Source organism: Atractosteus spatula, chromosome 3, assembly GCF_055471065.1.
Source record: "Atractosteus spatula isolate fAtrSpa1 chromosome 3, fAtrSpa1.hap1, whole genome shotgun sequence".
NCBI classification, from domain to species: domain Eukaryota; kingdom Metazoa; phylum Chordata; class Actinopteri; order Semionotiformes; family Lepisosteidae; genus Atractosteus; species Atractosteus spatula.
The window spans coordinates 9746688-9760157 of record NC_142708.1 but is presented as its reverse complement, the minus strand read 5'-3'; the positions used below and the strand labels follow the sequence as shown (position 1 = coordinate 9760157).

General features: G+C 42.5%; 1 protein-coding gene across 3 annotated transcripts in view; it reads right to left on the bottom strand.

The window, feature by feature from the left end:
• The window catches only part of wdr7 (WD repeat domain 7), a 212265-nt gene extending 201920 nt beyond the window's left edge, over window positions 1-10345 (bottom strand). For all 3 annotated transcript variants that reach the window (XM_088912070.1, XM_088912072.1, XM_088912073.1), the window contains exons 1-3: window positions 10207-10345; window positions 873-1044; window positions 125-231 (exon numbers count right to left, since the gene is read on the bottom strand). In XM_088912070.1, coding sequence (XP_088768196.1) covers window positions 125-231; window positions 873-1031 — 266 coding nt within the window. In that variant the 5' untranslated portion in view covers window positions 1032-1044; window positions 10207-10345. The remainder of the gene's footprint in view (window positions 1-124; window positions 232-872; window positions 1045-10206) is intronic.
• Window positions 10346-13470: the final 3125 nt, after the last annotated feature.

Sequence of the window (13470 nt, the reverse complement as noted above, 5' to 3'; positions counted from 1 at the left end):
TGACTAAAAGTCCTTATTTAAAAGGACAAAACCGGAGGAAACAGTTTGGAAATTTAAGACCTGTTATGATCTCTGGCTAACCAGGTGGCATCTTGAATCTTCATGGGAGGCTGCTCGTACTCACCCACTCTCAGAGGCACTAACAATGTACTGCTTGTCACTGCCTGAGCTGGCCTTGGACAGGCATGTGATGGAAGCCATGTGGCCAAACAGCAGGGCTCTCGGAGTGATCTGTGGGCACGCAAGATGAGGGTGAAACACTGTTCTGAATTAAAGAGGGCATTCGCCTACACTTACATTTCCCTACAACTACTAAAATGAGTTACTGACTCTAAGGCTGTGTGATTCTGCAACAAAAAAGAAATGCAGCACACGGCTTTGGAGAGCGCTGAGGATGAAAGGTGCCTAGAATACACTGCATTCTGGAAAGCAAGTAAGATGTTAATAAGAATGGGCACAAATGAGAGTAGACCATTCGACCCAATTAGCCTGTGCTGTAATCAGTAGCTAATTGAAACGGGGATCTTATCTAGCTGTATCATTAAAGAAGCCAAGTCTTGGACAACACGGCTGGGTAATTTTGTTCCACACTCCCACGTCTCTGCGTAAAGAAGTGCCTACTGCTCTCATTTTTAAACGCAGTTCCCCCCTGCCCTCTCTGGTTCTTGTTTCACTTCATTCTGACGGCCTCTGGGCTGACGTTATCAATGCTTTTCACTACGTGATTATGCTACGTGTCATATAATCCAGCTGCACTCCTGTCATTCACTTAACAACAGTGCCTCCTACTGTTAATCGCATTATTGAAACAGGACCCTATAACCGAGTTTGAAAACCCCTAACTGCGATGTCCTGAAACACGGCAGACTCACTTCCAGCTCAGCGGTCAGGTCCCAGAGGCAGATCTGTCCATCGTGGCAGCCGGTGACAATGGTGGACAGGTCGTCCATGACCAGCAGGCTGGAGATGCAGTGCGTGGGGGCGTGGCGGCCCCACAGGACGATCGGGAGCACCAGGCTGTTTCCTGCCATGTTCTCTCTAGGCCTGGGAAGACAAGGATATGTTTCAATAATAATAATTATAATAATAAAAAACTATAAACAATCCAAACACTTACAGAGCACCTTCCTGTACATATGCACACAAAGCGCTTCACAGGTAATGGGGACTCCCCTCCACCACCAATCTGTAGCCCTACCTGGATGATGCGACAGCAGCCATAGTGTGCTAGTACACTCACCACACATCAGCAATCAGTGGGGAGGAGAGCAGAGTGATGTATCCAATTCATAGACGGGATTATTAGGAGGCCATGATTGATAAGGGCCAATGGGAAATTTGGTCTGGACGCCGGGGTTACACCCCTACTCTTTTCGAGAAACACCCTGGGATTTTTAATGACCACAGAGAGTCAGGACCTCAGTTTTATGTGCCTTCCTTCGGATGAGACCTCTTTACAGTATAGTGTCCCCGTCACGATACTGGGGCATTAAGACCCACACGGACCACAGGGTGAGGCCCCCCTGCTGGCCTCACTAACACCTCTTCCAACAGCAACCTTAGTTTTTCCCAGGAGGTCTCCCAACTAGGTACTGGCCAGGCTCACACCTGCTGAGCTTCAGTGGGCTGCCAGTTGTGAGTTGCAGGGTGATATGGCTGCTGGCAAAAAAACATGATGATGACGGCAGCCATAGGGCGCCAGAATGCTCACCACACACCAGCTCACAGTGTGAGAGCAGAGTGATGGAGCCAGTTCAGAGATGGGGATTATTAGGAGGCCATGATTGCTAAGGGCCTATGGGAAATCTGGCCAGGATGCCGGGGTGACACCCCTACTCTTTCCGAGAAATGCCCTGGAAGTTTTAATGACCACAGAGAGTCAGGACCTCAGTTTTATGTCTCATCTGAAGACAGGTGACTCCAATTATGCCTTCAATTGGGATGAGTTCAATAGGGGGCAATATGTTTTCCACACCTGAAGATTGCATGTTTGCTTACTTTGCACTCCCAAACAAATTAAAGGAAGATCAAGCTTTCAAAATGTGTACTTTTTGTTGTATGACACTCTGAAAATTAATTAATATTACAACAGTAAAATACCTTATTTGGATAAGTGAACACCCCCCTTACAATTGCATTTGTAAACCTGCTCAGGTGTAACCAATCACCTTACAGATCACACAACAAACTACTTGGCTCCCACCTGTGATCAGCTGTGGTGATTTTGATTAGTTCAGAATAAAAGCAGCTGTTTCTAGAGGATTCCACTGCTTGGAAGTGCATTTCAAAGCAAAAAATCCACTATGGGCGGAAAGGTGCTTTCAAAAGAACTTCGAGATAAAGATGTGGAAAGACACAAGTCAGGAGATGGGAATAAAAAGATTTCGAAGGCTTTAGGTAACCCATCGAGCACAGTCAAGACCATCATTAGGAAGTGGAAGGCGTATGGCACCACCCAGAACTTCCCTAGATCAGGCCGATCCTCCAACTGGATGACCGAGCAAGAAGGAGACTGACCAAAGAGGCTACCAAGAGGCTGGTGGCAACCTTGAACGAGCTATAGGCTTTTATGGCCAAGACTAGTCATTGTAATAGACAAGCAATAGGTTTATTCCATGCTGAAAAGAGAAGAAAGACCTGAAGAAGGCTCCACAGCCGAAACGCTGCGTTTTCTTTCTTCTCATTTCAGCATGGAATAAACCTACTACTTGTTCCTTTGCAGCCTACGCTTGCTGAAGCAGCTCCCCACCTGAACTAATTGTGTGCATGTCACAACAATATCACAAGCGCTCCACGAATCTGGCCCATACGGGAGGGTGGCAAGAAGCCATCAAGCCTCATTTATGTTTTCCTAAAAAGCACCTTAAAGATTCTGTGGCCAAGTCGCAAAAGGTGCTGTGGTCAGATGAGACCAAAATCAAATTCTGGGCGGAATGCAAATCTGTACGTCTGGCAAAAACCCAATACATCTTACCTTCCAAAGAACACCATTCCTACAGTAAAGCACGGAGGTGACAGCATCCTGTTGTGTAATTACAACAATTCTGTAAGGAGGACTGGGCAAATATTCCTCCCTCTAGGTGTGCAAAACTGGCAGAGATGTATCCAAACAGACTCAAAGCTGTAATTCAAGCAAAAGGTGCCTCCACCAAGTATTAATTCAGGGGGGTATTCTCTTATCCAACCCAGTTATTCTACTTTTTAATTTTTTTCCAGAAATATTGCTTTCTTTTTTCACTTGGATGTTGCAAGGTACAATTTGTAAATAAAACTGGAAAAAGTCTGGTTTTATTGGTCATCTTTCTGGGTTTTAGGGCAATGAAAGGTGAACATTTTGAAGGGAGTGGTGACTTTCTGTACCCACTGCATATGATAATTAAAGTACAAATGCAATGACTCTATGTTAAAGAAGTGTAACTGATAGTAATTGGCTAAAATAAACATGGATCCCTCCTTAATCTTAAAAATTTGCTGTTCCGATATTAACAAAGCTACAGCACAGTGCTTGTAACTGTCCCACAAAAAAATATTCTAGTGTTATGAACCTGTTCTGCTGTGTTTTCAGTGTTGCTCTACAGCATTTACATTAATAAGGTGGCACTCATGAAGATTAATCAGAACTAGGTAAGGGGGCTTAGTGGGATGACCTATTACAAAAACACATAGTGAATGTTGCCAAGCTTGTGTTTTTGCTATGAGAGAAGAAAAAAAACATACTCACGTAAACACTCCGACCAAATTTATTCACCAAAAACTGCAAGATAGCACATTTAAAAAAGCTCAGTTGTCTCTTCTATGAACAGTTTGGTAGAAACGCTCATAATTTGTGGGCATATGGGATCTTGTCCTTCACTTATGGTATTTCTGATAGAAAGCTATTTAGAACCCTTGACCAACACATTTAACTAAGCCTCAAGATGCTGACTGTATAGAAGCAGTGTTCAAAGAGTGCCTGACAGCCTATGAATCCCTTCTGTTAAAAATCCTGGCGATGGGAAACCCTGCTGAAATCCCTAAATCCCTAAATCCACACTTATTTTTCACGGGGACAGGCAAGATTTCAATAATCCATTGAGCAACAGCTGTGAACAGCACGCCTTTCCGATACGAGACTAGGTGCCGTCAACAGACGACAATTTCATTAACGTCAGACTCGCCCGTTTGTCTCTGGGGCTGGACTGACAGGAACTGTACTCACTCACGCATGACCAATCAGAACAACTGATGCTCTTCAGGGAAGCAATCGATAAAGACGATTCCGCACACTTACTACACAAGAGCCGACGCTGTCCACCCCATAGATTTAACTTTCAGCCTTCGATCTGTACAGAAACATTAACCGTCTTTCCCAGGAAAATAAAGTTCGGGGAATACATTAGGCATGCTTCCTCGATGCGGTTACGACAGCACTAACCCGTTCGCTTCAGCAGCAGATGGAAACCACAGAGCAGATTGGTCGCTATGTCTGGCCTTGGGAGGTCAGTGGACACTGCGAGCTGTGTGGAGGATTACTTGACATCTCTGGTTCTACAAGGCTGCACTTGGTGAGAGTCTTACCTTTTAGCAGGCAGTTCTCCACTGGAGAACTGTGCTCTATACTTGGCCATATTCTTAGATGAACTGAGGTACATTTTTATCTCTGGGTTGAAAATATTTTGCTTCACTTGCAATCTAAATCGGACTTTGAAGCGGCTACCACCAAGTGCACAACTCGTACTGCCGATGTTAGGCATCGGATAACCCCCCTCCCCAAAATCCAACCATTGCCATTGAGGGAGTTCAAAATGAGAGCTGTGGCAAAATAAAACACCAGGGAGTCATTTTCGATCTTGCTTTGACATCAGCGACGCATGCCCACATCATCAGCACAAGAGGAGGTGAGGGAAATTTCACAGCTATGTCCTGTACTGTGAATGCCTGCTGGGAAGAAACCAGCGTTTGCTCTTGCCATGCCCAGACTGGACTACTGTCCTGTCCTCCCTGCTGGAGTTAAACTTCAGTACGTGCACAATTCTGCAGCTTGGATTTTTAAACCTAGATTTGCATGGTTTTATGCATTTGTTTTAAGTCCTAACATTATTGTTTCACCATACATTCATCCAGAACCCAGGGCCTCAGCGCTGCCAGCTTTTGTTTTTACCAACATTTTTTAATCTAAAAGTTGTTTTATAAAATAAAGACTAATTAACAGACTGCCCCTCTGCTCCCAAGTGAAACAATGCAACCCAGCTGTCTAGAACACAGAAAACAATGCTGCCTCAAGTTACACAAAAGAAGGGCATTTTTTCTTTTCTGTCTGAAAGTAAACCAAAAGCTTTTTCAGTTTTAATCAAAAAATGAAATACTTTAGATTGGCTGTCTTCTGAAACAAGATAAAAGAACTCAACAGTACATAGACAGAGATATTTTACTACAGTCTGTATTAATAAAATGCTTTTTTTTTTTCAAATTCCACCAGCTGGTGGGATTATTGTTGCTCTATTGATAATCCATTATCTCACTGGCCTTTTGTCTTACTTCAATGGGATAAGCATACAAACACAAATACTCCTTCATTACATTCACTTACAAAAAAACACTATCTGCACTACAAAGTTATGTAACCCACCTATTGATTTGCCTCTTACCACACAATCAGGCTACTGTTTTCACAGCATTGAACTGATACAACTTGCATGGAATTTTGATAACCTCAGAATAAAAACATATTTTTGTTCCTTGGTAGTTTAGTATGTAAAACAGTTTTAATATAACCATTTAAAAGGAATTACAGACTGATAATAAGAACTATATATAGTGAGAAACAGAACTAGCTGCCTTTATGCTCTATTACAGCTCTGAAGTGCTTTGATTTTGTCTTAAGAAAGGGAGAGCATAATTCATTGAAATACAACATCAAAAGGAAACCAGTGCGTTTGTAGAGTGACAGTACACTTGACCGTCTGTGAGAAAAATATATGGGCTAATTCAAATCTACAAATCAGTTATGCATTACTCATTAAAGAAAGTGTAATCTTCCTCTAAAAACGGCTTCAAGAAGGTTCCAAAATTCTACTTTTTACTGGATAAAGTGGTTCCATGTTGTTTCTGTTATTGTTTCTATTTCTGTTAACAAGCAAAATTAATAAAGCAGAACATTATTTAAAGCAGAACTGTTAACTGAATCACAAAACCTGTTTTGTTTGCACCACACAATCATAGAATACAGACACCGACGTCATTCATGACAAACAAGATTTAACAGTTAATTTCTATCAATGTAGTTTGGCTCTCAACATTGTCTGCAGTGAACTGACTTTTTTTTGTTGTTGTTACTTCTCACAGCCTGTCCTGTGGCCGTATCAAAAGTAAAAAGCAGATCTGCCCTGCTAGTAGTGCACCATCTTCCATCCAGAATTAAAATACTTCCTGAAGTCTGGTCTTCCTCATTTTCTCCTTTGTGTCTGCCCATGCTTAAGTCCTGTAAACTTCGACTACTGCAGTGTCCCCATAGAAGAGGAAGCTAGAAACAGTCATGCTGTTCAATTGCTTTTGCATCTGAAACTGCTGTGTAACAATCTGTTTTCACTGTTTACACATCTATTTCTATTCCAAATAGCCTATTTACTTCACTCTTCTGTTCTTTTACCTGTTCTATACTTGCACACAAAGCTTCATGACAGTAGGATTATTGTCCCCACCCAGAGCCCACAATGGGGTATTCAGCAGTCCTGCAGAAGTACAGGATCTGATCTCCTCTCATAAATAAAAGAGTTTCGCTTCTAATAAAAAGCTGTTTTACTGCCGTCATATTTGACTTCAAAGTTCCGATTAGGCCAAGGCTTGAGCAGCTGACAAGCAATATAATTATGTATTTACTAAAATAATACATTTAACAGGCACGGCAAATTTCTACTGAATCTCTCGTCGTACTGCTGTTGTTCGGACTGACAAAATACAGCCTGCACCCACTTTCCAAAATCAGTCTGTCATATAATCTAAATAGAAAGTGTAATCAGCTACACACATTATATCACTTAAAATACACCAAATTAAAAGTAAAAACGGAGCAATAATACAGTTAAAAAATACTAAAGTGTGACAAAATTAGGCGAGCCAGAGTGCTCTCTCTCAGTTTAACATATGCTTGCACAAACTCAGGGCTGTAGAACTAAGCACAGAGATGTTTTCAGGGTCATGAGAAAAACCTAAACATATGTACCTTACCTTGGTGCCTCAAGTTGTTTCACAGAAGACTTACAAAGCTTCTGAAACATTTTCTTCAACTTTTCGCAAATTGAAAAAGTCATCCTGAATGCAGTTTAGATTTTCCCCAAACACCCAGGACAAAGAAATAAGGCTTAGAAGGCACACAGGACGTCTGCTTTTGACTGCTCGTCCACACTACACAATTACCAAACTCGGGCACCAATCTATCCACAGGCTTTTAGCATAATCAATACGTTAGCAGGCCCAGAGCAACACTGGAAAATAAAACCCTCTGAAAGAAAAAAGGGGGACATGAAGAATTGATCCGAAATTCGCAATGTCAGTTAGGAATCAGTCGCAAAACGTGTTCAGACAGGTTTGCACAGTTTTTCTGAATGCAAATTTCATTACATGTAGCATTTGGTGTAGTCTCACTGAACGTGAGGACAAGATGATCTCGGCATTATCAGGCAAACAAGAATCAGAAGAAATGACCTAAACAGCCATCTAAAGGAAAAAGGAACAGGTTTATTCCATGCTGAAAAGAGAAGAAACAAACAACATTTCGGCTGTGGAGCCTTCTTCGGGTGTTACTTCTCTTTTCATTAGGGAATAAACCTTTACTTGGTCCTTTGCAGCCTACACATGCTGACACAGGTCCCTACTTGAACTACTTCAGCCATCTCAAGTAGTTGTATACACCCTAGAAACCAAAACAAAAACACCTAGGTCTCTTGCCACATCCAAACTGCCTTATTCCAAATTCAGACTCTCAAGTTTAGACACAGAAAGCAAAGGCAGATGCAGATACAGTATTAGTTCAGGTGGGGAGCTGCGTCAGCATGCGTAGGCTGCAAAGGAACAAGTAATAGGTTTATTCCATGCTGAAAAAAAAAAGAAGAAAGAGAACACAACATTTTGGCTGTGGAGCCTTCTTCAGGTGTGAGAGAGACAGGGCAGTAGGCAAAGGTAAAGTAGCGGGAGAACAAAGGCTGGGAGGGAGGAGGAGCGAGAGGAGGGAGCAGGGGACAGAAAGAGAGGCCAATCAGGAGGTGTGAAGTCAGGATAGGTGAAGAGAGGTGTGAAATGAAACCTCCAATGAATGGAGAAAATTTAGAAGAAGAGTAGTCTGTCGTTAAGAGAAGGGGGAAGGTGTGATCCTAGCTGCAGGATAATTTTGGTTTCGGTATGCTGCTGGAAGAGGTGTTAGTGGGGCCAGTAGGGGGCGCTCACCCTGCGGTCCATGTGGGTCCTAATGCCCCAGTATAGTGACGGGGACAGGCGCCGTCCTTCGGACGAGACGTAAAACCGAGGTCCTGACTCTCTGTGGTCATTAAAAATCCCAGGGTGTTTCTCGAAAAGAGTAGGGGTGTAACTCCAGCGTCCTGGCCAAATTTCCCATTGGCCCTTACAAATCATGGCCTCCTAATAATCCCCATCTGTGAATTGGCTTCATCACTCTGCTCTCCTCCCCACTGAGAGCTGGTGTGTGGTGAGCGTTCTGGCGCACTATGGCTGCCATCGCATCATCCAGGTGGATGCTGCACATTGTTGGTAGTGGAGAAGAGTCCCCATTACCTGTAAAGCGCTTTGAGTGGAGTGTCCAGAAAAGCACTATATAAGTGTAAGCAATTATTATTATTATTATTATTATTATTATTATTATTATTATTAAGTGGCTCCCCTTATCTCCGATGTCCATGCTTTACAGCTCCACGACAACAACACAAAGAATGGGTGTGAGGACTAACCCCCCCTCCCCCTAGTGATAAGAGGACCCCAGACAGAGAGGTAATCTGTTCTGGTCCAAAGCTGTCGGTCTTGGAAGGCAGACAACACCGAATGTTCTCTGCAGACACGTTGGTCAAAGAAGACAGTAATTAAGTATCATGCTTCGAAGTAAAACGTCTCGCGTTTCATTTGCAATCTCTCTCTCCTGATCCTCGCTATGCTGTAAAATGCGATTCTCGCCCTTGAGGATGCCTTCATGCTATATTTGAATCTTGAAATATCCACATATGCAAAGGATGCAGATTAGTTTATCTGGCTAAAGATCAAAGCATGACCAAGCCGATTCTAAACAGTCGAAAAAGCAACGCGGTACTTCGCCCGCAGCGTGTTAAAGTTGGGGATGCTAAAATCAGTCTTATTTGCCTACTACAGTGCGGCAGCGAGAATTACATTCTTGTGGAGAAAGTGTAATTTACGCACGCTTTCCATCCTAGACCGACAGAGCAAATGCTTTCTTAGCAGGCAAATAAAAGCAAGCTATCCAACCGTAAATTATACTCAACAGTGATGCTTACATTTAGAACTATCTTTGGTACGTAGACTGTATATAGACAGTTTGCATCAATGGCAAATGCCTGGTGAGCCAGATTCCACCTTCTGTATGCTACAGATCACATTAAAGTAAATAATAACAACGTAACGTGGTTTTCGGCACGTCTACCTAGACTGCAGCTATTCCTGCATTATATGTTTCATGTAAAAGTCTTAGCTTAGATTTTGTTTGCAAAAGACAAGCAAAATCTTAAATGCAAATAATAACAAAACTAGACAATTTAAACTAGGATTAAATTAGCTGCAATACAGTATCACGTAGGAAATATTACACTTTCTCTCCATTCAAAATCTCTAAGTAAACGACTTTATTCACATGTACAAGATAAATGGAAAACGGTAAGACAGCATCACCTGATAGTAACTTGTCCAGTTTTTCTTAACGTCCTTCACACATCTTACGTGTTTTTTGTGACCAATCATTTATTCACCAACTTGATAAACGTCAAAGCTGTCCATACTACCACCGCTTCTGAATATTTGTTCATAGAAAATAAAATGTAGTCGCTACACGTTCACACATAACCGCAGTTCATACAAGGCACCCTGCTACACTTTCAATGTTAATTAATTAAAGCCCATATTATCTGTGCTTTCCCTCATAATAAACAACTGCACCTGAATTGACACATTTCTTCTTGCCGAGTTCTTCGCACAACAAACGAAATTACTCACCAGTCAGAGACAACAATTCTAGTGGAGCATATCCTGTCTTTGACAGGATTTGTAGTGTTTTTAGAGAAACCAACAAAGTCAGTTCTATTTCTTGTGTTTATCACCGTCGGAAATTACTCTCCAGTCAGCTGATTTGTCTACAGCTTTACGAGGACACGTTGCCGTAAAGCAGAACTGCTGAAAAGTCGAGGCGGAGCGGATGGGCGGCCATGTTTGATGTGGCGGCGAAGTTTCTCACCTCCCCCACCGTGATTAAATTGTGGATTACGTAATTGAGTTTGTTTTGTGTTTTTTGTAATGAATCTCACGACATGCTGTAATTATAAATATTTAGTGTCTGTTGTACGTAAAGAGACGTATGTAGACAGGTGTTTGCCTTTCAGTATGAAGAATGCAAAGAGAGTGTGCAAACTCAGAAATATGAACAGAACAAACTGGGGGTGTATCTTGCAGGCGAACACAGCCATGTACGGTTAGTGATTATCGATGGATGAAGGATGATGATATTTTATCTAACCAGATAAGTCAGATGAGAACGATTTTTTCGTTTACAAGGTCTCTATTTTCTTCTCTGCCTTTTTATTAATCAAAATTGAACTTAGTAGAAAGTGAAGCCTAAAGATTCTAAAAATTGAAATACATTCATTTTTAAAGACTCGAATCATACCGAACACTAACTCAGAAGGGTTAAGGAGAGGACTCATACTGAGGTTATGCCTTGAGCGTATTCACTGTCTGTGACTGCAAAGGCGGTTACCATGTCTGTTTCTGTAAAACTCTCATTGAACAATCTTATCCCAGTCCACTCAGATGTTTAAATGTTAACGGACAAACTTGACAATAGTCTGCAGATGCCTATGCATAATATATTGATTGCAACTGCTCCTAAGGCAGATAGGTACAGGCTGTAACAGGGAGATAAGTGTGCCAGCAAAGTGTAAATTATCTTGGCAAATACGCAAACTTGTGAATTCTTCTGCGGGGGGAGGCTCCCAAAGGTCATTGTTCTGTATCTGTGCCAGTCTGATCCAGTATCTCTCGGAGTAGCTCTCCAAAGCTCTTGAGGTTAAAGCCAGGCACTATGCTTTGCGTCAGTCTGAGTGGACAGCACTCTGGGGGAAAGCTCCAGGGACTAAGGCTGGACATTGCTGTTGCTGTAGGTCTTCTCTGTGGGTCTGCGTTTTCATGAATCACCAGGGGTTTTCCAGTTCTGGTCCTGGAGGACTACACACCTGCTGGGGTGTGTTGTAGCACAATTGCACCCCTTAAATGACTTATTAATAGAATAAAAATTAAACATTTGCTTAAACACATCGGTGGTTGCCTTTTCTGCGTTTCAGAAGCAAAACAAAATCCCACACATTTCGGTAGGAACAATCCTTGCAAATACTCCAAAACTCTTCGTTCAGTTAAGGCTTTGCTTAGGTACTTCAGCCCTGCAGAAGTGAAAACCAGCGGTTGTGTGTGACTATGAATAGGAGCCCAAGCACCGCCCCGCCCCTCTGTTCAACCAGAGCAGCATGTGATTGCCAACAGTAAGGGCAGGCATGGAACATACAAAGCCTACAAAGACAGCAGCACAACGGGGGGCTGTGGGAAATGACAGGTGTGTGAAAGATCCAACAGCATATTCCATCGACAACCGCTTAACCCAGCAGGATATAGGAATGTATCCCACAGACACCCTCTATCCTGCCAGATCCTTTTTTAAACTTCTCCCTTCGGTGAAGAGGTTTCAGAGCAACTCGTCGTACTGATCGGTTCTGAAACAGCACCGATCTAAAGGACATTAGGCACCTCAATATGTAGATCATAGATGTTTCAAGGATTATATGAGAGTGAATGTTAGTATAAGTTAGTATAAGTGGAGTAGACCTTGGACTGATGGAATAATACCCCTACAAGTACTTAGGGGTACAGCTGGATGAAAAGCTGGAATGGTCTGGTAACACTGACACGCTGTACAAGAAAGGTCAGAGCCGACTCTTTTCTTAGGAGGCTCAGGTCCTTTGGTGTGTGTGGAACACTGCTACACATTTTTTATGAATCAGTGGTGGCAGCAGCCATCTTCTACGCTGTTGTGTGCTGGGGCAGCAGCATCATGACAAGAGATGCAAATATGCTCAATAAGCTCATCAAGAAGGCTGGCTCTGTGTTGGGGATGAGCCTTGACCCCCTGGAGGTGGTGGCTGAGAAGAGAATGCTGACCAAGCTCAGAGCCATCATGAACAACGCCTCTCATCCGCTTCATGGGACTGTTATTGGGCAGCAGAGATCTTTTAGCAACAGACTGCTCCAGCTACAGTGTTCAAGGGAATGTTCCATTGGTCTTTCCTCCCAGCGGCTGTCAGGGTGCATAACGCTGCCCTAGGCTAGGACTGTTAGCCCTTCATTTGCTCGTCTATGGACAGCATGTTGCTCCATTGTACTTTTTGGACAATCAATCTGTATAAACCTATGCACATTTTGCAAATATTTTGTTTTTGCAGTGACTATGATTATCATATTTTGCACACACCTATGTATTTATTTTGTATAACTTTTCATGTATTCTGATGTCTGTTTTTGCTTGTCTTGGGCTGGACTGCTGTAACACATCAATTTCCCCACGGGATCAATAAAGTCTTATCTATCTATAACATACTCCATATGTGTAAGAGTATTATGGGTTTTCGTTGTTTATATCTGGGCTGCATTCCAAGTGGAGGTGCACATTGGTAGTGGAGGGGAGTCCCCATTACCTGTGAAGCTGTTTGGGTGAAGTGTACAAAAAAGCTCAATATAAGTGTAAGGAATTATCCGTCATTATTAATTACCTGTTCATTTACAGTCACAAGTGTTGGGTATCAACTGCTCCGCAAACTCATTGAAGATGACAAAAATGGATCCTTCTCTAATCAGCTGGATGACTTTCTGAGATCAATTAGCAGCTGGAAACCGATGAAGCAAAGGAGTCAGAAGGGCTTTGTCTTGTGTTATTCCTTCTGAACTTCTGACCTTCTACTGTACCTCACTGGAAGTGAAAGCTGGTGTACAGACTGAAGCCAAGCAATAAGCTATTACCAGGAAGATACCCATAGGATGTCAGAATTAACAAAGAAAATACAGTATATCATACAACCCCAAAACTGAAAGATAAGTTAGTACTATACGCGTCATGCAAGCCGCCATGTCTGATCGACCACTTAAGACGACACACATGATTGGTTGCCAATTAGATGACTGTCGTTTTATCTGCCCACTCAAGAAACTGAAGAAAGTAGT